Raw genomic sequence first — 27,751 nt, 5'->3', positions numbered from 1 at the left:
ACAGCTCTAGAGGGTGTACAAGAAGCATGGTGCCAGCATCTGCTCCTGGTGAGGGGTGCGGGCTTCAGGATTCTTCCACTCGTGGCAAAAGTCGAAGGGGAGCTAGCATGTGCAAACATCACATGATGAGAGAACAAGCAAGAAAGAGAAGGAGCCAGGCGCTTTACAATAACCCGTTCTCACTGGAACTAGGAGTGAGAACTCACTCACTCCTGTGAGAATGGCACCAATGCATTCAGGAGGGATCCACCCCCATGACTCAAACACCTCAGGCCACTCTCCACCTCCAACACTGGGGATCGAACTGCAACATAAGATTTAGAGGGGCCAAACAAACCATATCCACTCATGGCAATGCCAACAAAAGGAAAAAACATCTCAGTAAGTTTAATTCAAAATGAAAGAAAATCATATTGTAAAGGAAAGGAGGTACTCAAAAGCAAAGGGAAAATCTGGGAAAAGGTAATAGAGTAATTCTGTTTTTATTTATGGTTTTATTTATTTTTACAAATAGTTGATATGACTATATAATATTGACAGCGCTACAAAAATGTGAGATTACATGTGACTATTGATCTCACGGATGATAAAGCATACAAAATGTTGATTAACTGAAGCAGAAATCCACTGAGAAACATTTATAAGCATCAGTTATTCCATTAATAGATGTTGCCAAGTCAAAGTTGAACATCCACAGTGGGACACTCTTGATAAATTTTGTTTAATCTTCAAGAGGAGACAGAGAAATAGCCAAATATGTAGTAATAAAATCTGCTTAATCATTCTCCTATGATTCTTCTACGCCTGAGTTCATTTTATAGGAGACTTATCACATGCATGCTTACAGTCCTTCCCAATATACATATTCTCAAGGAACTAAAAAAAAAAAAAAATGAGAGAACCTTTATTAGATTGACAAACAAAAGTGGTACATACAGTCCTCCCCCATGGCCATCACCATACCCAACTCAAAATCTCACACTCTGATATATATCCTTTCACCACACAAAATCACATGTTAATAATCTGACCATGATAGACGTTGGTCTTTGGAAGGTAGTCACACAGTATCAGAAACATTCAGATGGAATACACACTTGTTCTGCACCTAAGCCTGGCCCAGCCCAGCTCAACATAGGCTTATGCTGCCCATCCCGGCTGCTAAGGCTTGGGGACCATCTGTGCAGCAGAGGGAATGAGGTTGTGGGTGATGCATCATAGAGCTATTCCAGCAGCAGATCCTGGAATGTAGGTAAGTGCATATGCTCACATAATATATGTGAATGTATATATACACAGGAGGTTAAAAAAAGAATCAATGTTCACATATATATTTAAGTAATGACTGTGTATACATACACACAAACATATTTATACACTCTGTGTGTAATGCATATATATCTTATTCCCCGAGATAGAGTCCCTTCTCTCATTCAGTTGAAATCTTATTGATAAAATAAGAAGCAGGACGTAAGAATAAAGGGACAAAATATTGTAGGGTGTTGAATGACAGTTGTTTTCAGAGGACTCTGTCATGATCAGAGGCATCGTCTCTTTAGTCAATGTGACTGAAAAGAGCATAGCCAGTGTGTCAGGCATGCTTCCTTTTGCCCAGAACTGAACTAACTGTTCATCAATAGCGTGGATTACAATAAGGGACACATCAAAATGGAAAAAAAAAGTGTGTTTGCTACTAAAAATGTTAAGATACAAAAATGAGTCACAATAATATCAAGAGCAAACAAGGATTTATATATACACATACATATACCACAGAGGTACATCTTTGCATATCTAATATGGACATGTAAACACACAACCATGTAATATTAAAGCTATATATGCATATTTTATATTATATATATAAATATACTTATGTAAACCTTATATACAGATTATGCCATTATTCGTATAAGTATATTAAATAGATCTAGCAGGACTATTATTGATATTCAAAGCTAAAAGAGCTCCTCCAAACCAGTTATATAATGGAGTTTCCTAATCTCAAATCTCCATTTCATGTTCTAGACTTGCCTGATTTAACTCTGAAACCAGCTGATTCTGAACTTGGTCCTACATTTATTTAACAGAAGTATTAGCTATTGTTAGTTCTATCACTCTTGGAAAAACAGAAATGAAATCTCCCATTTCCAGGAACTTCTGACCATCTCAGTTGTACTGTCCCCTGAAGACCCCAAGGTACGTGCACACAGAGGACAGTGGAGCAATGCATGACATTATCAGCTATCGCTTCAGCCCCAGATGCCTATTTTGTCTCCTGCTGCAGTGACAGGGTTGATCTGGGCCCACTGCTCCAGGCAGCAGGCCCTCCTGCTCCATGTTCCCTTCTGCCCATCCCACCCCTGTTACAAGTGACCATCCAAAGGGAGCTGCATCTTGTGGAGGTGCTGGGGCCATCTTTACAAGTTAGTGAGGGGAAACCAGGAGGCAGAAAAGAAGAAAGGAAAAAAGACAGAAGACACTGGCTAGGCCTCCCAGGAAGCGAATGAGCCCCTCAGCACAGCCTTCTGAAATGACGCTTTACTCACACGTGGCATCTGGTAGCCCCTGCTTAGAATGAAATCCTTAAAGGCAACTGTTCCATGAAGGTCTGCGAGTGACTCCTCCTAAGAGTGCCCACATTGAAAGAAAGGTCAGCCATTAGAAGTTGATTTCATATTTGTTCTCATCAAAAGTATGTAGCTCTTTATAAAGTATCTCATTTTAAACCATGTGCTTATTGTTTTTGAATATGTGTGCAATGTTCATGAGTTGATGAATAGGAAGGCTTTTAAAGATGTCCAACTTTCTCTCCTTCCCCTACCCTTTTCCTTATCTGTGTATTACGGATGGGCAACACATTTTAGCAATTAGACAATTACTGACCCATGATCTAACCTATTTAATATTAACAGTATGTCCACAATTCATAGATCTTAACTCCAAAGGACATGACAATAAAAAAGGATTTGATCAGTTGCAACATCTGCAATATTTATGCATACTTTTAGTTTTCTTTTACATTTATTTTAATTAAAAATTGGATGCGTAAGTTTACATAATTGCAATTCAGTACTTTAAGACCATTTTTACCTTCCAAACAAAATCTGTCAAGAACAGTCAAAACTCATGAGTTCCCAGAAAGACAGTCATGTTGTCATAATTACTGTCTCTTACCAGTACCCTAAAGTGCCTGTGTCATGTAAACTGGGGTGCCACAGCCTAGTGGTACCACCCATAGTAGATAAGGTACACCATTCCTCGGGTATTAAAGAGAGGTAATTTATAAAAATTATTGTAGAACAATTCTATTGTTATGAATCTTTCCTGTGTCTAAGCTTCCTGATAAACAATTTTTTACTATAAGAGTTATATCAATTATATTTCCAAAATTTAAATAATGCTACTTTATTAGCTCACTGTAACCATTTTGACAAATATCTTTACTAGCATTTGTCATCAAAATGAAATATGTTTTGTAAAACTTTTGAAGTCTTTAAGGATTAGTCATTAAGAATATGGTGTTTTGTTTTTTGAGATGGAGTCTTGCTCTGTCACCAACGTAGTGGCACGATCTTGGCTCACTGCAACCTCCACCTCCCAGGTTCAAGTGATTCTCCTGCCTCAGCCTCCCAAGTAGCTGAAACTACAGGTCCATGCCACCATGCCTGGCTAATTTTTGTATTTTTAGTAGAGATGGGGTTTCACCGTGTTGGCCAGGATGGTCTTGATCCCCTGACCTCGTAATCCGCCTGCCTCGGCCTCCCAAAGTGCTGGATTACACATATGAACCACCTTACCTGGCCAAGGATATGTTTTTAAAAAGAGAGCTCTAGACACAGTTTATAGCCATTTTTCATTTTAAATATTAAATTTGAGAAAATGGTGTTCTTTTTTATAATAAAGTGCAACTGGAATAGCTTTATGTTATATATTAAATTCACATAAACTTAGGCTCTCCAAAAACCATACTAAGAAATTTTGAGACTTATATAAACATTATAAACATGTGGTGCTCATTAATTTGTGTCATATCTCACACCGGAAAATAAGAATTTATATCCAGTACTGGAAAAGATTAAAATGACCATCCTTCCTGTCTTAGCTTTCCAATTTGAAGAAGACAATTGATGAGTGATTACTGATGAATAATAAGTCTAATTGATATTTTATTTGACTTTCTCAAAGTGTTTTCACATGTTATCTGGGAGAAGTTTGGGGTCTGTCAAAAAAGAGGTTCGCAAATATCCTCATTAGGATACTATGCAAGTGTTGCATCAACACTTCCAAATGTCCAGGGCTATAATGAGTATCTTCTTTCCATTAGATAATTTTACACGAGCAATGGGCAGGCACAGAGTTTGTCTGTAGTAAAATTAGAGCACATCCTTGTTGCGAGTGTTTGTTGCTTTGCAATATCAAACAGTGTTGAACGTTTGTCCCTTTCTTCTCAGACAGCTCCTGCAACTTGGATGAATTGCCTAAAAGAAATTTCCTGGTTGAAATTTTGAATATTTTTTTTTTTTTTTTTTTTTTTTGAGATGGAGTTTCGCTCTTGTTACCCAGGCTGGAGTGCAATGGCGCGATCTCGGCTCACCGCAACCTCCGCCTCCTGGGCTCAGGCAATTCTCCTGCCTCAGCCTCCTAAGTAGCTGGGATTACAGGCATGCACCACCACGCCCAGCTAGTTTTTTGTATTTTTAGTAGAGACGGGGTTTCACCATGTTGACCAGGATGGTCTCGATCTTTCGACCTCGTGATCCACCCGCCTCGGCCTCCCAAAGTGCTGGGATTACAGGCTTGAGCCACCGCGCCCGGCCGAAATTTTGAATATTTTTTGACATTCACCCACAGCTGATAGGAAATAAATTTCACATTTTGTTACCCAAAGAGAACTCATGATATCATATCTATTCTGAGCACTAAGGTGGTCCTACCAAGTCACACCACCCTTTGAACAATTATCCTTGGGATAAATTCTTCCAAGATGGTGGAATACCATGAGTAGCTGTCCAATCTTTAAAGATGTTGCGTCTACCATGAAGCCAGGAGATTCTAAGTTTTGCTTATTACACATTATGCATAATATGACTTGGCTTACTTCTTGCTGAATTCAATATGCAAGTTGTAGAGCTTTCAGGAGCCTTTGTATTATGCCACAGAGTCTGGTTCAGTATGAGGGTGGTGGACACACTGTGATCATCTTAAGCTCAGATGATCAAATCTTAGTGTAAATACATACCTGTTCCTGCAGCTCCTTTTTAAAATTTTCCTCTTGAGCTTTATGTGGGACCTCAGGGTCAACCAGAGGCTCGTTGGCTCTTTGCTTTTTCCACAACTTGGGGTTCAAATACCACGCTCTATACCTCATCTTCACCCACTTTGGCTTACAACATAATTCCCAGTGCCATTGATTTTTTGTTTGTTTGTCATTTCAATACATCTAAAGCTTAACTTAGGAAAACAAGATCATTACTTTGAATTTAGGTTGGTTCTTGCCAGAGTATTTTGTGAAGTTTCATCATGCTTTGATTTTACAAAGTAAACATTAAAGTTCATGATTTAAAAAATAATGCAGTGGTTAATAACATTGCCTTTGCATTTTGACAGACCAGGGTTCACATCCAGTTTTCCCCCAATTAGTAGGTGTGAGTCCATTATCAAATTACATAAACTCTTTATCTGTAAAATGTAGATAACAACAGTATATATCCCCACAGGGCTGCTGTGAAGATTAAAGGAGAGAATGTATGTACCGCAGCTAGAAATCACATATAAATCACATACTTCCCTCTAGAGTAAAGACCTTGAACAATACTCAGTCAACCAAAACAATCAGCTGTTAGACTTACCATGAGCCCAGCACAGTGCTCAGCCTTGCACATGCTACACTATTTTTTATCAAACTGCTAACAACAAGCTCTTGACTTAATTGGAAGAGAGAAAGAGGAGGATGAACCTATCTCATTCCCTTCTTTCCCCATTGTGTGCTTTATTGTAGCACACAGAGATGCAGGAAAGTATGACCCATAATCAGGAGATAAATCACCTAATGGAAACTGACACGGGACAGATGCAGATGTTAGAAACAGGAAACAACGACATCACAGCAATTGTTATAACTATGTTTCATATGTGCAAAAGGTGAAGTTGAGACATGGAAGATATAAATTAAAAAGACCTAAGTTAAACTTTTAGAGATGAAAATTATAGCATAAGAGATTTTTTAAAATACTAGATGGTATTTAACAGATTAGACATTGCAAGATAAAATTAGAGAATTTAAAGACATAGCCATAAAAACACAAAAAGAAAAGAGAATTTCAAAAGCTGACCAGAGAAGCAGTGAGCTGGAAAACAACTTCAAGCAGCCGAATTACAGGTAATTAGAGTTCTGGGAAGGGATTGAAAGACCAAAAAAAAAAAAAGTTTAAGGAAATATGGTCAACAATTTTCCAAATTTAATGAAAACTATAAACCCATGAATCCAAGAGGCTCAACAAGCCACACATACATGAAACATGAAGATATACCAAGGTTTATGATATTTGAAATATTCAAAACCAGTGACAAAGAGAACATATTAAAATCATCCAAAGAAAAAGCACATCCTGAAAAACAAAGATGAGGATGATGTAAGATTTCTCATCAAAACGGTACAACCAAGAAGACAGTAACACAATATCTTTAAAGTACCGAAATGTTTAAAACTGTGAATTAACTTTAAACTAGAATTCTTTTCCCACAAAATACAAACTTCCTCCTTATCCACGTTCTTGCTTTCTGCTTTTTCAGTTATCTGTGGTCAACCATGGTCTGAAGTATTAAATGGAAAATTCCAGAAATAATTCATAAGTTTTAAATTGTGTGCCATTCTCAGTAGCATGATGAAATCTCAAGCCATCCTTGTTCCATTCCTCTAGAGATATGATCATCTCTTTGTCCAGATCATCCACACCGTACACTCTACCCTCCCTAGTCACTGAGTAACTGCCTGTTACCAAATCAGAAAAACATAGCATATTTAGGAGATAGTACTATCCAAAGTTTCAGCATCCACTGAGGATCTTGGAACGTAACCACTACAGATAACAGGTAACAGGCAACTACTGAATCTTTTTAAATGAGGCAGAACAAGGTGTCTTCAGACACACAAAAGCTGAAAGAATCTATCACCAGCAGATCCACACTGGAAAAAATGTTAAAAGAGGTCTTCTAGTCAGAAGAAAAAAGACACTATGTGGAAATATATTTTCAACTTTTGTATAGTGACCGTCCATTTCCCAGTCAAAAGCTCAATTTTGGCAATATCTGCCATGGTTTGTAAAGCAGTGTTTACATAACTATTTCTAAATACTGGGAATTGAGCAATTTAATTCAGCCCAGATTCAGGACAAGCAGTGGTTCAGGCCTCGGGTGTGATGGATGTAATTTGCCTGTCTAATATCATTTTGCATTCTACCTTTTAGAAAGATGAAAGGAAAATGGGAAAATAAAAGTGCTGATATTCATGATGAAATGTGTAATTTTCATAAACCTTATGCAGCGGAGTCAAGGATAGAAACATCATGCATGTCAAAATAGATTGGCAAATGCGTTCAACTGTAAAGGACAAATTAATATGTCCCCAGTATTGGAAGTATAATATCAAAGATTATGTGTAAAAGGCAGAAGATAATTAGAAATGAAATATTGTTTTTCACTTTCAGGGAAGGGCTTTCCCCTCCAATTTAGGCACTTAAATCTGTTGCTGACTTGCACAATTTGACTTGTGTATGTATGTTTGCAGTGACATACTGTGTAGAAAAGTAAAAAAAGTACTTTAGGGGCCTGTAGTCCTTCCCTTTGGAACATGGCATGTTATTTCTCCTTTCTATCACCTTGTTCTTCCATCTTTATAGCAACTTTCTGCTGAGGAAACTTGTTAATCATTAGGCAAGCATGTGGTCAAGAATGATGGTTTGTGGTCAGTAAGACTCCAGCAAAAATTCAAGTATGCTTTAGGCATATATTAACAGTAATCGCAATAATTAATTGCAGAATTTTACTCTTGCATTCATGTATATTTCTACTGACTTTAGAATTTCAACATATAAAACACCTAACAAATTATCTCTGAAAATGACTAGTCAGATATTAAAAATAATCCCAAATGGCATGCCTTGTTTGTAGAACCAACTTTGTTATAGATATTAAACATGCATTTGTTTAACAAACATCAATCACGAAAAAAATCAAGAATTATACTTTACAAAGCCAGTACCCTTGACATACCAGAATTCAAGGACTTTAAGACTTCAAAACAATTTTCTTTGATTTTCAGTCTGGTTCCCTTCTGCAATTACCTGTGGTTTCTGGAGTTTCCTCTCGTATCCTGGTTTCTGGAAGGACTCTGGCTCCTGCAGTTTACTGAGCCCCACACTATGCTTTAGCTCCAGAGGAACCTGATTTAGCCTCACCATGTGGAGCTCATCATGGCTTGGTTTGGTCTGATAGTCAACGTCAAACTGCTTCAAGATGAACTCTTCATTAACGGCCGAACTTCCCTGGAAGAGTTTCACACTGCATGAATTGAGGGCCATCAGTGAAATGCTCCTTGCTTTCTTCTTTAATCTAAGGGAGGTAGTTGGCCATTACTGGGGAAAGAGGTAGTTTGAGGAGAGGTGGGAAATGCTTAGTCAGCATTCATTGAAGACAAGAAGTGTTTGGGGTCTGGAGGGCTTTGTCATTAAGAGACAGCTTAGGACTTTGCAGGAGTCCTAAGTGAGGGAAATCATGAGCCTGAGGGAAATTCAGTTTGATCAACAGCAAACTTCTCCAGCACTTTATAGCGGTGGCATCCCTAGAAAGATTTTCCAGACTTGTGTAGATACAGCAGTATTTTCTCTGCTGATAACTCTGAACAAGGGAAGCTGCCGGGTTCACAGCTCCTACTGAAGGAGTGGTTTAAGCCAGCCGCATTCTGTACACAGAAAAACTTTCACCATTTCCTTCCCTCAGCCACAGCCGATGGGAGTAGAGATGGTCACATCAAGAGCAGCTAATCTGTATGCTGAGCGTTTACCAATGATATGGCTCAAGGCTGATAGAGCTTAGACTCAGTAGAATCTCACACTGAAAAATAGAAACTGGGAAACACAGAGAGAGTGGTCATCAGCAGCTGGCGTGTTTGGAGTAAAATTTAGAGAGAAGTCATGAAACAGAGACAGAGACATAAAGGGACAAGTACAGTCAAAGTGAGGCTAAAGTAATAATGGAGCAGAAATAAAGCACGCAGAATCAGTGAGGTGAAAAATAAACAAACAGCATGGAAGGAAAAGCGCAAGCTAGTGCTGTGAAGAAAAGACCACCGAGTGAGGGGGCAGGGGCCTAGCTTGTGGAATGACAGTGAAGAGTCAGGGAGCTTTGTCACGGGGTCTAAAACCAAAGGCAGTTACCAGAGAATCTACGCTCTTACTCCAAGGTCCCTTAAGTTTCCTGCCATGGAAAAGGAATCATCTCCAGCAGCAGGAATGGGAGAAGTGGACGCTGGAAATCAGGCAATCCAGTCTGAACAGATGATGGACAAGCAGTGGTTTGGATACCAGGCATAGTGGGTGCCATCTGCCTCATCCAGCATCCCTGCTCCAATCACCCTCTGAGGAGTCTCTGTTCCTCACTCTCACTCTGTTGCAGTGGGCTGGACAGCGCCTCTCTTGGCTTCAGGGTTAGGTGTATGTCCTGGCCTAGCCAATAAGCATATTCCATCATCTTAATCATAATGGTTAATTCAAGCACAAGCATGTGCCCCAAGTTAGTCCAGTGAGAGTAATCCTTGGATGGAAAAGCATTGCTCTCTTCATTCTTAGGTTGCTTGCTAGTAGGATATAAGCTCGGAAATTTTAGTGGCTACTTTTGTCATTTCTTGGGGAAATACTGATTGAGAATGAAATCCAAGTTGCACAGCCAAGAGATAGGAATACCTTAAAATATTTCAGCACTTGGATCCAGCTGTGCCTGAAGTTCCTACTATATCTGGATGCTTCCCTTTTCTCTTTCAAACCAATCTGAATCGTATTTCAGTCACTTGCTAATGAGGTAAGTGTCTTGATATTTAAAAGTACTAAAAAATACACTGACTAAAACTAACACTCAAAAGATGGGGTGGGGGCGTGGAATGCAAATCCTAGAGACCTTAAATCCAAGAAAAGCATCAGGTATTTAGATATCCACAGAGACTCTGGAACAGGAATAAGGAACTATATAGGTTCTTGGAAGGAGCACAAGGGAAGACTTTGCTATGAGTCAAAAGTCTCTTCATGTCAGATTTTTTTTTTTTTTTGAGACAGGGTCTTGCTTTGCTGCCCATGCTGGAGTGCAGTGGCATGATGACAGCTCATTGCAGCCTCGATTTCCCAGGCTCAAGCAATCGTCCCACCTCAGCCTCATGTGTGGGAGGGGCATGCCACCACACCTAGCTAATTTTTATGTTTTATACAAAAATACAAGGTTTTGCCGTATTGTCCAGTCTGGTCTTGAACTCCTGAACTCAAGCAATCCATCCTCCTCAGCCTCCCAAAGGGCTGGGATTACAGGTGTGAGCCCCTGCACCTGGCATGTTAGAACATTTTAAGATTATAGTCAAGGATCCCTGCCCAAGTACTCTTAGACAAATATAAGTAGAATAATGAGTTGAAGGAGTAAAAGAAAAGAAAGCCCTGACATTAAAATGGAAAAATGAAAATATGAAGCAATTGCAATGATGTGAGATATAAACATAAATGGTCAAATTAGACACAAGCTTGCAAACTTTCCAGAAATTTCATCTACCAGAAATATTTCTATTTATAAATGACAGAAGACAATGGTTCCTTTATGACTTTGGCAATTTGATTTTGATTTTATCCAATACTGTTTTTTAATAAAAGCAACTTTGAGCTTGTAATTTAAAAGTAGGTTTAAGTATTACTATTAACTTACAAAAGCAGTAACCCAGCTGCAGAAGTCACTAACTGCTTTGCGTACATTTTCATGAAGACGAAGACTATTTTCATGGGGCAAATCCATTTTATGTGGATTTTCTTCATAAAGCCATTGCCCTGAATTTGACACAGAAGTCTTCTTGGAACTAAAGATAGTAAGATCATTAAATAATTACAATATGAGACACAATGAATTCAAATGGATTTCAAACGGTTTTGGAGGCAAAAGAAGATCATAAAGCATTTCTAACAGTCTCTTGCAAGCTCACATACAAATTATATTTTAATTTTTCAAAGATCACATTCTCATTACCAATATCATAATGACTAGTATATCATGATTAGTTATAATAATTAAAACTTACATATCATTTTACCATTATACATTGATTTTTAAAATTTTGAGTACCACTTACTAAAACACATACTGGGTAGAAGTCCAAATTACTGTGCTTGAAGTCTACCAAAACCTCAGGCAACCTTGACAAGTAGGAGTCATCCTTGATTTATCTATCATTTCCAAAATCCAGCCCGGTTACAGTCTGGCAGATTTTTAACTCTGTCTCCTTCTCTGGACTGCTCAAAACGCTCTTTGCTAGTGTCTCTGCATCATCAACTCCCATGCCGCCCCTCAACCTCCAAACCCAAATCCATTCCCTATACTGCAGCCCCAGCAGTCATTTCAAAATGCAGCTCTGGACATGTCAAATGCATTCACCCTTCATCGCCACCAACAGCTTCTTCATAAAAATTGAGATATAATTCATCCACCATGAAGTTCATAAAATTTAGCACTTCAAAAGTGTATGAAAGAGTATCCTTTATTTATTCACAAAGTTGTGCAACCATCACCACTATCTTATTCCAGAACATTTTTATTTCCCCAAAAGAAACCCAGTAGCCATTGGTAATCACTCACCATTTCCCCATTTCCCTCACTCCTGGCAACAACTAACTTACTTATCTGTCTCTATAGATTTGTCTATTCTGGGCATTTCATCTGAATGAAATCGTGCAATATGTAGTCTTTTGTGTCTGGCTTTTCTCACCTAGCATAATGTTTTCAAGGCTCATCCATGTTGTAGCATGCATTAGTCATTTATTCCTTTTTATGGCCAATATTCTGTTGTCCAAATAGACTATTTTTTGTTTATCCATTCTCACAAACATAGTCAGTTGATGGACATTTGGGTTGTTGCCACTTCATGCTTGTTAGGGACAATCCTGCTATGGACACAAGCTTTTGTGTTCAACAGCCTCTTGCTTATTCTCCAATAAGGACTTAAATCTTGACACAACCTCCAAGGCTCTGCATGGCCTGGCTCTCCAGGTTCTTTGGGATTTACCACCCTTTCTCACTCTCTGAGCTCCAGCCAATGTGGTCTCCTCTCCGTTCTGTGAACTCATGCTACTCCCAGCCATTGGGCCCTTGCTTGAGCTGTTCCACCTGACTGTAATCCTGTCACCATTTCCTCATCCCTTTCATGTCTCAACATACATGTGTCTTCCTCAGTGAGGCATCCCCACTGGCTGTCCCCTGGGCCTACTTTTTATTCATAGCCCCTGTACCTTTTATTCATAGCACTCATATATTAACTTGTCCATCCATTCATTCAACAAATATTCAGTAAGCACTGACTATGTGCCAGTCATTAGAATTGAACTATAAATAAAGTTAAGCCCCTGTCCTCATAGAGTATACAACTGTATAGGAGAGACAGTTAGCAAACAAACATATTCCAGGTGATTATAAGTGATATAGAGAAAATAAAATAGGACAGGAGGGATGGAGAGTGATGGTAGGGAGTATTTTATTTGTACAGATAAGGTGTCTCTAGTAAAGTAATATTTGATCAAAGACCTCAAAGAAGAAAGGAATCAAACCATGCACATTTCAAGTTATGCAGACAACAGACAGAAAAGAATGGCATGTGCAAAGAACCTGAGCTGGGAGTGTGCCGAGCATGTTCAGAGAACAACGAAGTCCCACGGAGAGGAGTAACTAAAGAGTAGGATAGCAGAAGCTGAGGCTTGAGCAGTGACAGGGACCTAATCATATAGTACTTTAAAGGCAGTTGTAAGGACTTTGGATTTTGCTATTTTATTCAGAAAAATAAGCAATTGGAGAATCTCAAGCACAGGAGTAACATTATACTTAAGTTTTTTAAAGGATCATATCAGCTACTGTGGGACAAATAGACTTAAGAGAGGGGGTCTTGGGTGGAGGCCATGAGACCAGTTAGTAAGCTATTGCAATAATCCAGGCAAGAGATGATGGAATCTTGGAAAAGACTGGTGTGGAAAAGGTGAGATTCTGGATACATTTCGAAAGTAAAGCCACTACCATTTGCTGGCAGACTGCAGCTATTGTTCCAGAAAAAAACTGGAAAGATGGGGTTGCTATTCACTGAACTGGGGGAGACAAAAGGAGGAATAAGTCTGGGGGAGAAACCAGGAGATCTGTTTTGGGTTTGTGTGGTCTGAGACGCCAGTTAAACATCCAAGGACAAATACTGAATTATCCATATACAGATGAACCAGAGGAGGTCACTTGCTTGTGGGTAAATGTGCTGAAAAGACGTCCAAGACCAAAGTACTTCAACACTGAAAGGTGAAGGTGAAGAGGGACCAGTAAAAGATGGCTACGGAGAGGTCCGTCAAAGAGGACGTTCCAGAAGCCAAGTAAAGAAAGTGTTATGAGAAAGAGGACATGATCAATTATGTCAATTGCTACTATGTATACATCAAGTAGGGTGATCCCTGAGAGCTGATTTAGTAACATAGAAGTCAACGGTGACCTTGACCAAGGTCAGGTTCAATGGAGTGCTGGAGATAAGAGCCCTGATTGCTGTTCAGAGAGAAAAACCAAAAACTTTGCTATAAAGGAAAGGAGAGATTATATGGTGAGGGGGAGTTGGCATCGCTTGCATCCTGCCAGCACTTGGATGTGATCATCAACCTGGAGGTTCATCAAATTATCTGCTCAAGAATTTTTAATCTCCAGCCATGCCTCCCGCCGTCCCCTCTGAGCAGTCACGGAGTGGGACTGAGCATTCTAACCCTCTAATCACTTGGTCTTTCTGGTAACCAGTCACATTCTAAGACAATCTGGGGGCCCCAACCTGAATGCATCATTAGCATAAATTCTGCAGTGACTAAAAGGGGCTCATTATGAATAACAAAAAGCTTCCCTGTCACTCCGGAAATCCCAAGGTTTTTAGGAGCCCTGTGTCAGCAACAGGGGACAAAGACCAAATATATTTATTATATCAGATTCCTACAAATAACACTCCTCTCGCTCCCCCACCCAAGTTCTAAGCAACTTGAAAAATGGTACAGAGAGCAAAGACAAAAGCCAAACTATCCCCTTCTCTGCTAACAGCAGCCCTGATAGACGACATGGCTTAGGTCCAAGAGGACCCAGAAATTGGCAGACCCTTCCACCCAGTCCCCTGCAGGGCTGGACCAGGGCAGTCTAGAAGGGGGAAGCAAGAAGCAATGGTGCTTCCCACGGGCCATCTTGCTACTCATGAAAGAAAGGCAGAACTGAGACCAGCATGCCCAGTTACCCTTCCTACATTTACTAGGAGATGGACTGAAATATCATAAGAGTAGAGTTCCTCTCAACTTGTGTGTTACCCTAACAAACATGCATAATGTAATGCAGTGAATTCTCTCTAGATCCACCTCCATGCAGGTAATATGTGTGAACAATCAGGCTCTACATGGCCCCCACCAAACACCCTGACCATGGTCCATACCCCTCAAAGTGTCTGGGTGCTGTGGACAGGCTGCTCTCTAGTTCACCACACTCTTCAGCACCCATCAGTGAGGTCTTTAATTTCAAAAGTCAAATGTAGTCCGGGCATGGTGGCTCATGCCTATAATCTCCACACTTTGGGAGGCAGAGGTAGACGGATCACTTGAGGCCAGGAATTCAAGACTAGCCTGGCCAACATGGCAAAACTCTGTCTCTACCAAAAATACAAAGATTAGCCAGGCGTGGTGGTGGGTGCCTATAGTCCCAGTTACTTGGGAGGCTGAGGCACGAGAATCGCTGGAACCCAAGAGGCAGAGGTTGCAGAGGTCACAGTAAGCCAAGATTGTGCCACTGCTCTTCCAGACTGGGTGACAGAGAGAGACTGTCTCAAAAACAAACAAACAAGAAAGCATATGTATCCCAAATCTATTTGTGTCCAGAATACTTATCACTGCATTTATGTTATTTAATTAAATATTATATTGAGCAGGGAATCAAAAAAGTGTTCTGAAAGGGAGGTGCTTTCATTAAGCGCAATGCTTTGAAAAGGGTCAATGAAAGTAGTATTACAGGTATGAGTTATGCAAAAAAGATGGGTGGAAACTCCAAGCAGTGGACCTATACTCAGAAAAAAGGCTTAGGTCAGGCATGGTGGTGCACAGCTGAAGTCCCAGCTCCTCAGGAGGCTGAGGCAGAAGGATCATTTGAGTCCAGGAACTCAAGGCTGCAGTGAGTTGTAATCTCTTCACTGCCCTCCAGCCTTAACATTTCTTGGGGCACAAAGGATGACACCCCAAAAAGTATGGTGCTTTGGCATGTGGAGCACTTTTGAATTAAAGGAAATTGGAAAGCCTTAGAAGCTGCCCCCAAACCAAGAATTTTCTAACCTTTACTGTTAGAAAATCATAACATAGGGAGCATAGGGAGGGACTCTCCCTCTGGAATTTCCTTATAGACACCTGTGTCTGCATCGTTGCTGGATAAATCGTGTCTATTGAAGAAATAAGCACTATTCACAGCAGTACCTAGGACTCCTTTCCCTCTTCCTTGGGAACTTAGTTACATTTGCTTTCTTAGAATTATTCTAAAGATGAGAAGCTTTAAGAAGTTAATTCCTAGAATGTTTCATCGGGTGACTGCAATGATCGAGGGCTTAATAACAATACTCACGGTCCCAGGTAGACTTGGGTAGAACATTGTTTTAAAAGCTTTGTGGGTTCCTTTATTCCCTTCCTGGCATCCTGACAATAAGCCCATGTGTCCTCCAGCTTCTGGTCAGGATCAAGCACTTCCAGCACCCTTAGTAAGAGCTGCAAACAGAAAATAGTCTTATAGGCAAAGAAAAACATGCTGAAGAAGGGAGTACCCATTCTACAACAAAACAGACCAACTTGCCCTTCATTTTCCTTTTCAAATCCATCAGTGCTGTTCACCAACTTCTGTGCCAAGCATCATGCTGAGTGCTATGGATAGATTTGGACCATAGTCCCAAAAGACACAATCCCAAATGTTAAAATCCTGAAAGATCATAATCCCTAAATTCTAAAATCCTCAAAATCACAATCCCAAAGATTAAAATCCAAAAACTATAATTCTGGAAAAAAATATTACAAAAATTATTTTAAAGACACTTAAATTTTTAAGTGGAGATTTATTTGAGAAACATAAAAATGAGAGAATACTTCACAGCCACTATACACAATGAACTAGGCAACAATAATATGCATTTTTTTTTTTGAGACGGAGTTTCGCTCTTGTTACCCAGGCTAGAGTGCAATGGCGCGATCTTGGCTCACCGCAACCTCCGCCTCCTGGGCTCAGGCAATTCTCCTGCCTCAGCCTCCTGAGTAGCTGGGATTACAGGCACGTGCCACCATGCCCAGCTAATTTTTTTTGTATTTTTAGTAGAGATGGGGTTTCACCATGTTGACCAGGATGGTCTCTGACCTTGTGATCCACCCGCCTCGGCCTCCCAAAGTGCTGGGATTACAGGCTTGAGCCACCGCACCCAACAATATACATATTTTTATAAGCATAAACACTCAGGTATACTAGCAAAAGTCACACGGGTATAATATGAGCAGGCAAACCATATTCATAAAGAAATAGCTCAAAAAGTGAAATGTATAAACGCATATCATTATGGTTGGCAATTGTGTGCACTCTGCTTCATAATTTTAGTCATCTGAAATACAGTGATGGACAACCTAAGCCTTTTGACAAAATCAATCAAAAAGCATTACGGGGCCGGGTGCAGTGGCTAAGGTATGTAATCTCAGTGGTTTGGGAATCTGACGCAGGAAGATGGCATGAGGCCAGGAGTTTGAGACCAGCCTGGGCAACATAACAAGACTCCTATCTCTATAAAAAATTAAATTAAAAAAAAAAAAAAAAAAAAAAGCCAGGCACGGTGGTGCACTCCTGTAGTTCTAGATGCTTAAGAGGCTGAAGAGAAGTTGAGCCCAGGAGTTTGAGGTAACGGTGAACTATAATTGCACCACTGCACTCCAGCTTAGGTGACAGAATGAGAGATAGATTATGGAAAATTACACAGAGGTAGTCCATAAGAACTGGCAGGCATTCACAATCACTAGCTATATTTTGAAGTCTTGCATCACAATAAAGAGTTGCTTTTTTTCTTTTAGGGCTCTCCTTGGAGAATACGTTCATATTCATTTTTTACATGGCACTGCTCTTTTTAAAATTCTTCTGTGATTCAATATACACTCACATGTACTCATATACAAACCCCAAAGTTGGCAGAAACAATACTGCTGATCCAACAGCAACACCATCTTCTTATCTTACTTATCCTATAGTTGTTTTTTTTTTTTTTTTTGGTTTTTTTTTTTTTTTTTTTTGGTTTTTCTTTTTTTTTGGTTTTTTTTTGAGACGGAGTTTCACTCTTGTTACCCAGGCTGGAGTGCAATGGCACGATCTCGGCTCACTGCAACCTCCGCCTCCTGGGTTCAGGCAATTCTCCTGCCTCAGCCTCCTGAGTAGCTGGGATTACAGGCATGTGCCACCATGCCCAGCTGATTTTTTGTATTTTTAGTAGAGACGGGGTTTCACCATGTTGACCAGGACGGTCTCGATCTCTCGACCTCGTGATCCACCCGCCTTGGCCTCCCAAAGTGCTGGGATTACAGGCTTGAGCCACCACGCCCGGCCACCCTATAGTTATTTTTTAACCAATTAGTAACATCACTGATCTCTTCAGGCAAATACAGCTTTAATTTATTAACACCTCCTGGAATTTCAGCAGCTGTAAGGAATGCCAATGCAAACAAATGACGCTTTTTTTCATGTTTATTTTCTTCCTTCAAAAAAAAACTTTTTATCTTTTAAATTTTTATTATAGATTTGGGGGTACATGTATAGGTATATTATATGGATATGTTGTGTAATACTTGGGATTTGGATTTCTAGTGAACCCAGCACCCAAATAGTGAACGTAGTACCCCGTAGGTAGTTTTTCAATCCTCAACACCCTCCCAGCGCCCCCTTTTGGAAGCCCCAGTGTCTATTATCTCCATTTATGACCATGTATACCCACTGTTAAGCTCCCACTTATAAGTGAGAACACATGGTATTTGATTTCCTGATTCTGAGTTATTTCACTTAGGATAATGGCCATCCATCCATCTTGTTACAATAGGTATGATTTCATTCTTTTTATGGCTGCATAATATTTTGTGGTATATACATACCAAATTTTCTGTATCCATTCCATCATTGATGGACACTTAGGTTGATTTCATGACTTAGCTATTGTGATAAAGTTGTGATAAACATGAGTGAAGGTGTCTTTTTGATAAAACTATTTTCCTTTGGGTAGATGCAGAACTGTTAGGTTGAATGGTAGTTCTAGTTTTAGTTCTTTAAGAAATCTCCATCCTGTTTTCCATAGAGTTTGAGCTAACCTACATTCCCAACAACAGTGTATAAGCATGTTCTTTTCTCTGCATCCTTGTCAATATCTGTGATTTTTTTTATTTCAATAATAGCCATTCTGACTGATATGAGATGATATCTCATTGTGGTTTTAATCTGCTTTTCCCTGATGATTAGTGATGTTGAGCATTTTTTCATAAGTTTGTTGGCTGCTTGTGTGTCTTCTTTTGAGAAGTGGCTGTTCATGTCCTTTGTACATGCTTTATTTTTTTTTCTTTTTCTTTCTTTCTTTTTTTTTTTTTTTTTTTTTGAGACAAGGTTTCACACTCTGTCACCCAGTGTGAAGAGCTGTGGTGCAATCATGGCTCACTGAGGCCTCAACCTCCCAGGGAGACCTCCTGGCTTTGCCTACTTTTTAATGGAGGTGGTTTTTTTTTTTTCTTGTTAAATTGTTTAAGTTCCTTATAGATTCTAGACATTAGTCCTTTGTCACATGTATAGTTTGCAAATATTTTCTCCCATTCTGTAGGGTGTCTGTTTACTCTGTTGATAGTTTCTTTTGCAGTTTAGAGTTCTTTAGCTTAATTTTCATTTATCTGTTTTTGTTTTTGTTGCATTTGCTTTTGAGGTTGTAGTCATAAATTATTTGCCTCAGCCAATATCCAGAAGAGTTTTTTGTAGGTTTTCTGCTAGAATTTGTATAGTGTCAGGTCTTACATTTAAGTCTTTAGTCCATCATGAGTTAATTTTTTTATATGGTGAAAGGTTGGGACATAGTTTCACTCTTCTGCATATGGCTAGCCAGTTTTCCCAGAACCATTTGTTGAATAGGGTGTCCTTTTTCCATTGTTTATTTTTGTCAATTTTGTCAGAGATCAGCTAGCTGTAGGTGTGTGGCTTTATTTTTGGGTTTTCTATTCTGCTCCATTAATCTATGGGCATATTTTTGTACCCATACCATGCTGTTTTGGTTACTGTAGTCTTGCAGTATAGTTTGAAGTTGGATAACATAATGGCCCCCAACTTTGTTCTTTTTGCTTAGGATTACTTGGGCTAATCAGGCGCTTTTTTGATTCTGTATAAATTTTAGAATTGTTTTTTCTAATTATTTGAAAAATGATGTTGGTAATTTGATAGGAATAGCACTGAATCTGTAGATTACTTCGGATAGTATGGTCATTTTAACAATATCGATTTTTCCTGTACATGAACATGGAATATTTTTCTATTTGTTAGCATCATTTATGATTTCTTTCATCAGTGTTTTGTAGTTCCCTTGCGGAGGTCTTTCTCTTCCTTCGTTAAATGTATTTCTAGGTATTTTAGTTTTTTGTGGCAATTGTAAACACTATTGAGTTCTTGATTTGGTGATCAGCTTCAGCGTTGATAATGTATAGAGACACAGCTGATTTTTTAACACAATTTTGTATCCTCAATCTTTACTGAAGTCATCTAGGAGTCTTTTGGATGAATCTTTAGTTTTCTGGGTGTAGGATCATGAAATGATTCATTTTTAAACTGAAGTTTCTCTCATTGCCATATCACACAGTCAATCCATTCATCTGAATTTCTGCCATGTGTGTTGGACTACATGAAAAAAAAAAACCTCATTGGTAACTCAAGTTCACTTTTAGAAGCTTTAATTACACTTAATTCCAAACCTGTCATTTTGGTTTGGGGATTCAAAGAAATCTATTTTCTTCTGCGCAGTCCACCAAATCCTCAAACAAGTGATTATAAAGTACTTCACTTGTTTCTAGTCATTAATATATAAAGAAGCAGATCAGGTTTAGAATTTCCAGATCCAACAGGGGCATGAATTATATATCAATGATTTTAAGAAGTGGGGACAGTCTTGAAAGTGCCATCCAATAGCCAAAGTGAAACTAGTTTTTCTATGTTAGATTTAGTGGTAAATATAAGAAGTCTGTCTTTCTTAATGGTCAAATCTTTAACCAAGAAGAGTTCACCATTTTATGTGGCTATAACACTGGAGGAATCTCGGTATCAGCAAATGACAAGGTCGCTGAGCTTGCCAAATTCTTGTAATTCTCTCACAAAGGGTGTCACATGCTTGAAGGCAAGCATTGTGTTATATGTGAAGGGGCAGAACTTGTACACAATTGAATAATTTGGCAGAGGAGATCTCATGGTTTTCATCTGCATTTTCAGTTATTCTATGATCTCTGAAGTACTGAAACACTGACGGCAGATCTTCCTGACCCGCTTCACTCAGACTCACACACTAATCTCCTCTGGAGACCTCCTCACAGACACATCCAAAATAATGCTTTACCACATTTCTATGAATTCTTTAATGCAGTCAAACTGACACCTAAAATCAAGACCAGAAGTCCACCCCTTGTCAGGTTGGCGCTCATACTCATCGCCTTAAATCATATTTAATTTCCAAATAATGACAATAGCAAAGTAGTAGATCCAGCCACCATGGTGCAACTATCCTGCATATAACCAAAACCACACTAATCCCGTCCCCAAAATTTGGCTTTCAGGATTTCAATATTCAGGAATTTAATCTTTCAGGATTGTGATTTGTGGGATTTTAGACTTTGCAGAGCTCAACATTCACAATTACGGTGTTTGGGACTATGTCTTTTGGGATTATAATCAGTACCACTTGGACAAACCTCTCATCACCTGGACACTGGCTATACTGCCTTTTACTAAAATTCTACTTCCTCTGGAATGGAATATGTCCATTCTAGAGGAGGCCTAGTCCCCAAACACCCACTGAGCGAAGCGCCTCTAAAGGATTTCTGTGGTTTTTGACTGCCCAGTATCTACTTTCCCTCTCATTAATATCTGGATTTTGCCTTGGAGAACCCTTTCTCTCCACTCTCAACATGTATGGTCTAAATTAGCCTGACCCCATCCTCACTCCTCAGGCAGACCAGATCATCAGAACCACAGGGACTGACTTTGGAATAGGTACATGATCAACGTTGGACCCATGAAAATTAGGCTACGGAATTTTTCTGGGATCATGCAAAAAAAACGTGTTCTCTTTCTGTTGGAGTTGCTAAGTGGGTAGAGCTTAAACCTGGATCTTCTCGTGGCCACCTTAGCACCATAAAAGAACCTGCCTCAGCAGGAAGCCAACACACCTATTTGGGGAGGTCACACATAAAAATAAGCGCCACAATCCCAAGCCAAGCCCATGTGCCATCTGAGGTGTATGAAAACAATCTCTCTGTCATGGACTCAGAAGCTCTGGCCTACAGGAGGCAGTGAAGGAAAGACCCAGAGCGTAATTAACTGCTAGCGATCCCAGCTGTCCTTTCTGTAGACTTCTCTGCCACTGATCATTTATTTATTCTTTCATTCAAAATTATTTATTGTGTGTCCACCATAGGACAGGGATTGGTGGTACATAGTGAAAAACACCAAGGCCCTGCTCTTGTAAGCTTTTACTGTAGGAGGAGCACAGTGGCGGTAAGTGCTACAGTGAAAAATAGGGCATAGTGAGGAGTAGCGTGTGAGGGTGGAAGGGAAGTGCTATTATATACAGGCCTCTCCAATCAGAAGCCATTTGAGCATTGATCTGAAGGAAGTGAAGGAGTCAGCCAAGCAGCCATCTAGAGCAAGTGTTCCAGGCACCAGAACGGAGAGCTGAACTGGACATGCTGATAATGTCCATGGAGCAGCCAGGAGGCCAGAGTGGTCGGAGTGGCAGGAGTGAGGGCAGAGGAGCAGGAGTGTAGTTGCAGAAGGAGCAGAACAGGGGTACTGCGGAGAGCAGAACGCCAGGGCTGTTCAGACCCCGGCAACAACTCCGGCTTTCTCTGAGTGAGAAGGGGCACTGGAAGGCCCTGAGTAGAGATTCGCCTTTCTGAATCACCGTCTTTCTCTCTGTGTAGAATACAGGCTGCAGGGATGGGGATGGGGTTGCAGTCACTGCTAGCTCCCTGCCCAAAATCCACTCTGCCTTTCTTCCTTAAACCTGATAGAGCCTGGGTTTTGCTCAGGTTCAGTGCCCAACTCTGAAACTCAATTTGCTAGATTCCCTAACAACTAGGAATAGTCAGATGAAAGAGATGTTTACCAGGAAAGTGTAGGGAGCCAGAGTAGCCCACCCGCTCTGGGGCGGATCAGCAGCAAGGCTGCTGTGAAATTTGGTTGAACTTCAGGGAAGTGAAACTACAGTAGGAGAACGTGTGTGCCTCGGAGAAGAACAAATGGGCTTAGAGAGAGATAACCAGCTTTCTCTGACCTTGCTGTGAGGTAGTTTCTAGCTGAAGTATGTTAACTGAAGTACGAGAATAATATCCACAGGCTGTTCCAAGTAACTGCACCCTCCTTCTGCTACGTGCTTTGTAAACATATAAAGTACACTGAGGCAGGTCAGGGCTGAAGAGACTGACATCCTCACCTCTCTGACCCCCTGGCCCAGCTTTCTCTCTGTCTGTGTCTGTGTCTTTCCTTATCCCTCACCGTTCCCTCTTAGGTCTTTGAATCCTTGTGCAGCTCGGGACGCAGAACACGCCAGAGGAAAGCTATTGTTTGCCTAATTAAAAGACAGTCAGCTGGCCTGCACCTTTTAGCCTTTGTCCCTTCCCTCTTCTTGTCTGAAATACAGACTCAGTGCCTGGAAGCATGGAAGCCACTTTGAGATACAAGGATAAGAGATGCATACTAAGGATATGGAGCTAAAACTCGGGAGAGGCCTGGGACATTGGTGACATCACAGAGCTGCTGCTGTCCAGCCCTGGCCTGGACCATTAGGTGGATTTCCCCCACGTCCTTTCTGGTCTCATTCTTTCCACCTGTAAATAAGCATTGAAGGGCACCTCCTAATACCAGGCTAAGGAGACAAAAATAAGACTAGTCAATTCCCTCTCATTGTTTCCACCCCCCGAAAAGTCACAACACAAAGTACAGTAGACGGGTAGAAACGATGGCGAACAGAAGTCATATGTTTCTGGTTTGTGGCACCTTTGTATGTTGAAGGGCTCCACAGGAAGCAAAGAGAGCAGAGTGCACGTTGCTGCGGGTTGTGCTTTCTGGGAGCAGAGGACAGAAAGCTGCTCTGAGGCCCACAAGAACTCACACTCTGGGGGAGACTTTCATTGTTCCTCTTATAAATGTCACCCTCTCATGGGGACTCCCTAGACATTTAGATAGAATTATTTGCAAGGCCCCAGTGAAGCCCCTCCCACAAACCTCAGGACAGATCACCTCTGTGGGCATAGCTTCTTCCAGATTTGGGTGGAGCGCCAAGGGATGTGGGGTCAGGCGGGCCTCCACATCCTCCAGGAATGCCGTCCGAGCCGGCTGGGCTGGCGAGAGCTTGGAAAGCAGGTCTGCTTCCTTGGGCAGCTTGATCTGCCTCTTCTTTGGGTCCAGCTGGGGAGCTCTGTGATAAATCCAGGGCAGAAAGCCCTCCTCAGAGACCTGAGTGGCCAGACCGGTGCAAGGGGGGCAGCCCTTCTTGAAGTCCTCCGGCCCCTTTCTTAGAAATACCCACTGCCGGCTGTTCAGGGAGGTGGGGAACTTCAGCCCATTCTTGTGCTGCTTTGTGAAACTCCTGCAAGGTAGATTCTCTTTGTGCCTAGAAGACAACATGCGTGTTCGTATTGACCACAGGACTTGGGTGGGAGAAGGAGGTTGCACAAAGGCTGGTCTCCAGCTTTTGGGGTGAGGGATAGGGGAAGAAAGAGTTAATCATATTCCTAGTTCACAGCTAACAAGCTTACCACTCTGCATTTTGTTAGGTTCAGGAAAAATCTTGCTTGGCCCACAAAATAAAACTGAAAACAACTTTTTCTAAATATTTACTGTTTTCCCAGACACTAGTACATGGTATGTGGATATTTCCCTCTTCAAGATTTGCAAAAGAATATTGGACATGTAGCCTAAAGAAATGAAAAAATATGTTCTTATAAAGTTCTGTACATAAATGTTGATAACAGCTCTCTACATAATAGCCCCAAAACTGGAATGTCCAAAACATGAATGTCCTTCAACAACAAACAAACTGTGGTACATCCACAGCAAGGAACACTACCCAGCAACGAAAATGAGCTACTGATACAGACAACTTGGATGGATCTCAGGGGTTTGACGATGAGTGAAAAAGAGCCAGTCTCAAACAGTTATAAACTGCGTTATTCTATTTATCTAACAATCTCAAAACAAACTTAGAAAAATGGGGAGCATCTTAGTGGTTGCCAAGGGCTAGGGTGGGAAAGAAGTGACAGTAAAGGAGTAGCACTAAGTGGTACCTTTGTGGGGATGAAACAGTTTTGTCTTGATGGGTACATATGACCAAATGTTACAGAACTACGTACAGACACAACAGAGTGCAAGAAGAGCTGATAAAATCCAAGTAAGGTCTATAGTTCAACTAGCATATTCTGCCAATGACGCTTCCTGGTTTGGCAACGTACCATCATTATGTAAAATGGTACCACTCTAAGCAGCTAGGGGAAGGGTACATGGGACCTCTGTACTATTTCTGCAACTTCTGTGAGTCTAGTTATTTCAAAACAAAGTACTTTGTTTTTTTTTTTTTTTTTTTGCATGTGTGTGTTTTTTAGACAGTCTCGCTTCAACACTAAGCTGGAATGCAGTGGTGCCATCTCAGCTCACTGCAACCTGCGCCTCCTGGGTTCAGGCAATTCTGCCTCACCCTCCCGAGTAGCTGGGACTACTGGCAGGCGCCGCATGCCACCATGCCTGACTAATTCTTTTTTTTTTTTTTTTTTTTTTTTTTTTTTTTGAGATGGAGTTTCGCTCTTGTTACCCAGGCTGGAGTGCAATGGCGCGATCTTGGCTCACCGCAACCTCCGCCTCCTGGGTTCAAGCAATTCTCCTGCCTCAGCCTCCTGAGTAGCTGGGATTACAGGCACGTGCCACCATGCCCAGCTAATTTTTTTGTATCTTTAGTAGAGACGGGGTTTCACCATGTTGACCAGGATGGTCTCGATCTCTTGACCTCGTGATCCACCCACCTCAGCCTCCCAAAGTGCTGGGATTACAGGCTTGAGCCACCGCGCCCGGCTCCCGACTAATTCTTTGTATTTTTTATTAGAGACGGAATTTCATCCAGGATGGTCTCTATCTCCTGACCTGGTGATCCACCCGCCTCGGCCTCCCAAAGTGCTAGGATTACAGGCGCGGTGGCTCCCAAAAGTGCTGGGATTACAGCCCTGGCCAAAACAAAGTTTTTAAACGGGGAGAGAAGCTTCCCAAAGAAGCTCTTATGAATAACTGCTAGGAAAAACGATGAATAATTGCTAACATGTACACAATACTATTCTATGTGCCAGGACAAGTTTACATGTGTTACCTTCATTAGTCCTCACAACAATTTTAGCTGATTCCTAAGTTATTGTGCCCATTTTATAGTTAGGAAAGTGAGCCCAGAGGGAGCAACCAACTTGCCTAAAGTCACCAGCCAAACAAGAGGAGATCAGCCTTTCTGATTCTAGACTTTGGAATCTTCACCACCACATCGTGCTGTCTCCAAGATAAACGAATTCCATTCTCAAAGGATGCTCAACGAGTCAGCAAAGGCAAAAACCTTGTTCCTGCTCTGAGGCTATGACAACCGTACAAAATGTCAGCAGACCTCCTTAGTACCCCAGGGGCTCCCAGACCTGGGCTCCACTTGGCCACAGCCCTCATCTGGATGCCAAAGGCTCCATGGGCAGCAGATGCCTAACATCGGACACAGGGTTCCGGGCGCCCCGGGGCATTGGAGAACAGTTGATTGGCTAGGCCGGAGAAGGGTGGGTGGCTAGCAAGAGGGCTCAGAGTCCTGGGCTAAACCAGCCTCCGCAGAGGACTCGCGACCGTCACTTTCCCATCAGAAATGGGTATATTCGTCTACCTCCCTGGGGACGTGGGAGGCGGGGTTCGTGAGGAGGACAGAAGGAAAAGTCCTCTGCGAAGAGCAGCGCCGAGCGCCGGTTGTCTTACAGCGTTATGGTGTACGCACGGGGGCACTGGGCAGGGCAGACAGGCGGGACCTCCCCCAGACCCTCTGCGTCTGTGGGCCCAAGCCCCGCCCTCGCCCCCGCCCCCGCCCCAGCAAGTGCGGGTTCCAGACGCCCCCGCGCGGCCCACGTGGGATACGCCCTCGGCCCGTGCGCCCGGCGCTTACCCGGACCTGCAGTTCACGCCCTCAGGCACCGGGGCCAACGTCCCCGGCCCGAGCCGCTGCCCGCTGTCCGCCATGGTGGCCCTAGCTCCGCGGCCACCGCCCCGGCTTGGGCAGTGTGTGTGCCCTGCCGCCGCCCTGTCGCTAGGAGACCGCGTAGCCACTGGCCGCCCGCATTTGCCTGGGGCTCTCGGCAACTTCAGAGGCCCCGCTGCGCGGCCCAACCCTTTCTCTGACGTCTGGGGACGGGGACCTGGCGGTGGAAAGGGTGAGGGAACTGGTCCTTGGTGTAATCACGCTTTACTCTGCTGGGAAGGCGTGTTCATCTTCCCATAGAAACGCGTCATAGACTGGATCAGGTCTTTTTTGCGCATCATCGTTTCAAAAACGTTTACTGAAGGAAAGGACGAAGGCAAGAAGAGCGATAAAGAGATAGCAAAAAAAAAAAAAAAAAAAAAAAAAGATGGAAAGAGGGGAAAAGGAATCGTTTTTTGTTTGTTTGTTTTTTGGAATAGATTTCTAAAGGTTGGGAAAGGTTTTTAGCAGGGAGATGTTTTCCTGGAGGTCCTGTAATTCTCTCGGTCTCACAGCCTCTTGTTTCTGGTCCCCAGCTGATTCCCAGAGACCCTTCCAGCTCCTGTGTTGATTCTTCTGCTTCGACTCACTTCTGGCAGACAAGTACCATCCAGTCGGCCCTGGTAGGCACGTGACCGCATGATGTGGATTGCATGAGGGTGTGTTCGGTTTTACTAAAGTCATTTGCTACTTCTGAGTGTTTCTGATTTAAATATAAGCATTGGTTCTGCTACTTAATAATTATGCACTCCTGGGGGCAGGGTACTTACATTTTTAAGCTTTATTAATTAATTACCTAGCCTGAAAATGGGGGAAATAATAGTATCTACCTATAGGCTTATTGGGGGCTTTCGATGAATATAAAGAAATTAACACAGCGCCAGCATTTAAGAGTCCCTCAAGAGCCGGGCGCGGTGGCTCAAGCCTGTAATCCCAGCA

General features: G+C 41.6%; 1 protein-coding gene across 1 annotated transcript; it reads right to left on the bottom strand.

Annotated features, from left to right (window-relative positions):
- Positions 1-26,981, bottom strand: FAM47E (family with sequence similarity 47 member E). Its single transcript, XM_074396297.1, has 7 exons — positions 26,741-26,981; positions 23,812-24,184; positions 15,892-16,031; positions 10,960-11,107; positions 8,346-8,546; positions 2,550-2,627; positions 1-876 (listed from the first exon to the last, which is right to left on the bottom strand). Exons 1-7 carry the CDS (start codon positions 26,812-26,814, stop codon positions 811-813), a joined length of 1,080 nt encoding a protein of 359 aa, XP_074252398.1. The 5' UTR covers positions 26,815-26,981; the 3' UTR covers positions 1-810.
- Positions 26,982-27,751: the final 770 nt, after the last annotated feature.

The sequence above is a fragment of the Saimiri boliviensis genome, chromosome 3 (genome assembly GCF_048565385.1).
Source record: "Saimiri boliviensis isolate mSaiBol1 chromosome 3, mSaiBol1.pri, whole genome shotgun sequence".
In the NCBI taxonomy this organism is placed as follows: domain Eukaryota; kingdom Metazoa; phylum Chordata; class Mammalia; order Primates; family Cebidae; genus Saimiri; species Saimiri boliviensis.
Note: the sequence above shows the minus strand (reverse complement) of the source record. Positions and strands in the feature narration are given on the sequence as shown.

Bases quoted from the DNA above. Each gene is read 5' to 3' on its own strand.
- FAM47E (XM_074396297.1), bottom strand. From the start codon at position 26,814: ATGGCGGACAGCGGGCAGCGGCTCGGGCCGGGGACGTTGGCCCCGGTG. The intron at 16,032-23,811 runs GTGATCTGTCCT...TTCTGTTTGCAG, and splicing joins AAGAAGCTATGCCCACAGAG to CTCTTACTAAGGGTGCTGGA. The intron at 11,108-15,891 runs GTGAGTATTGTT...TACTATCTTTAG, and splicing joins ACCCAAGTCTACCTGGGACC to TTCCAAGAAGACTTCTGTGT.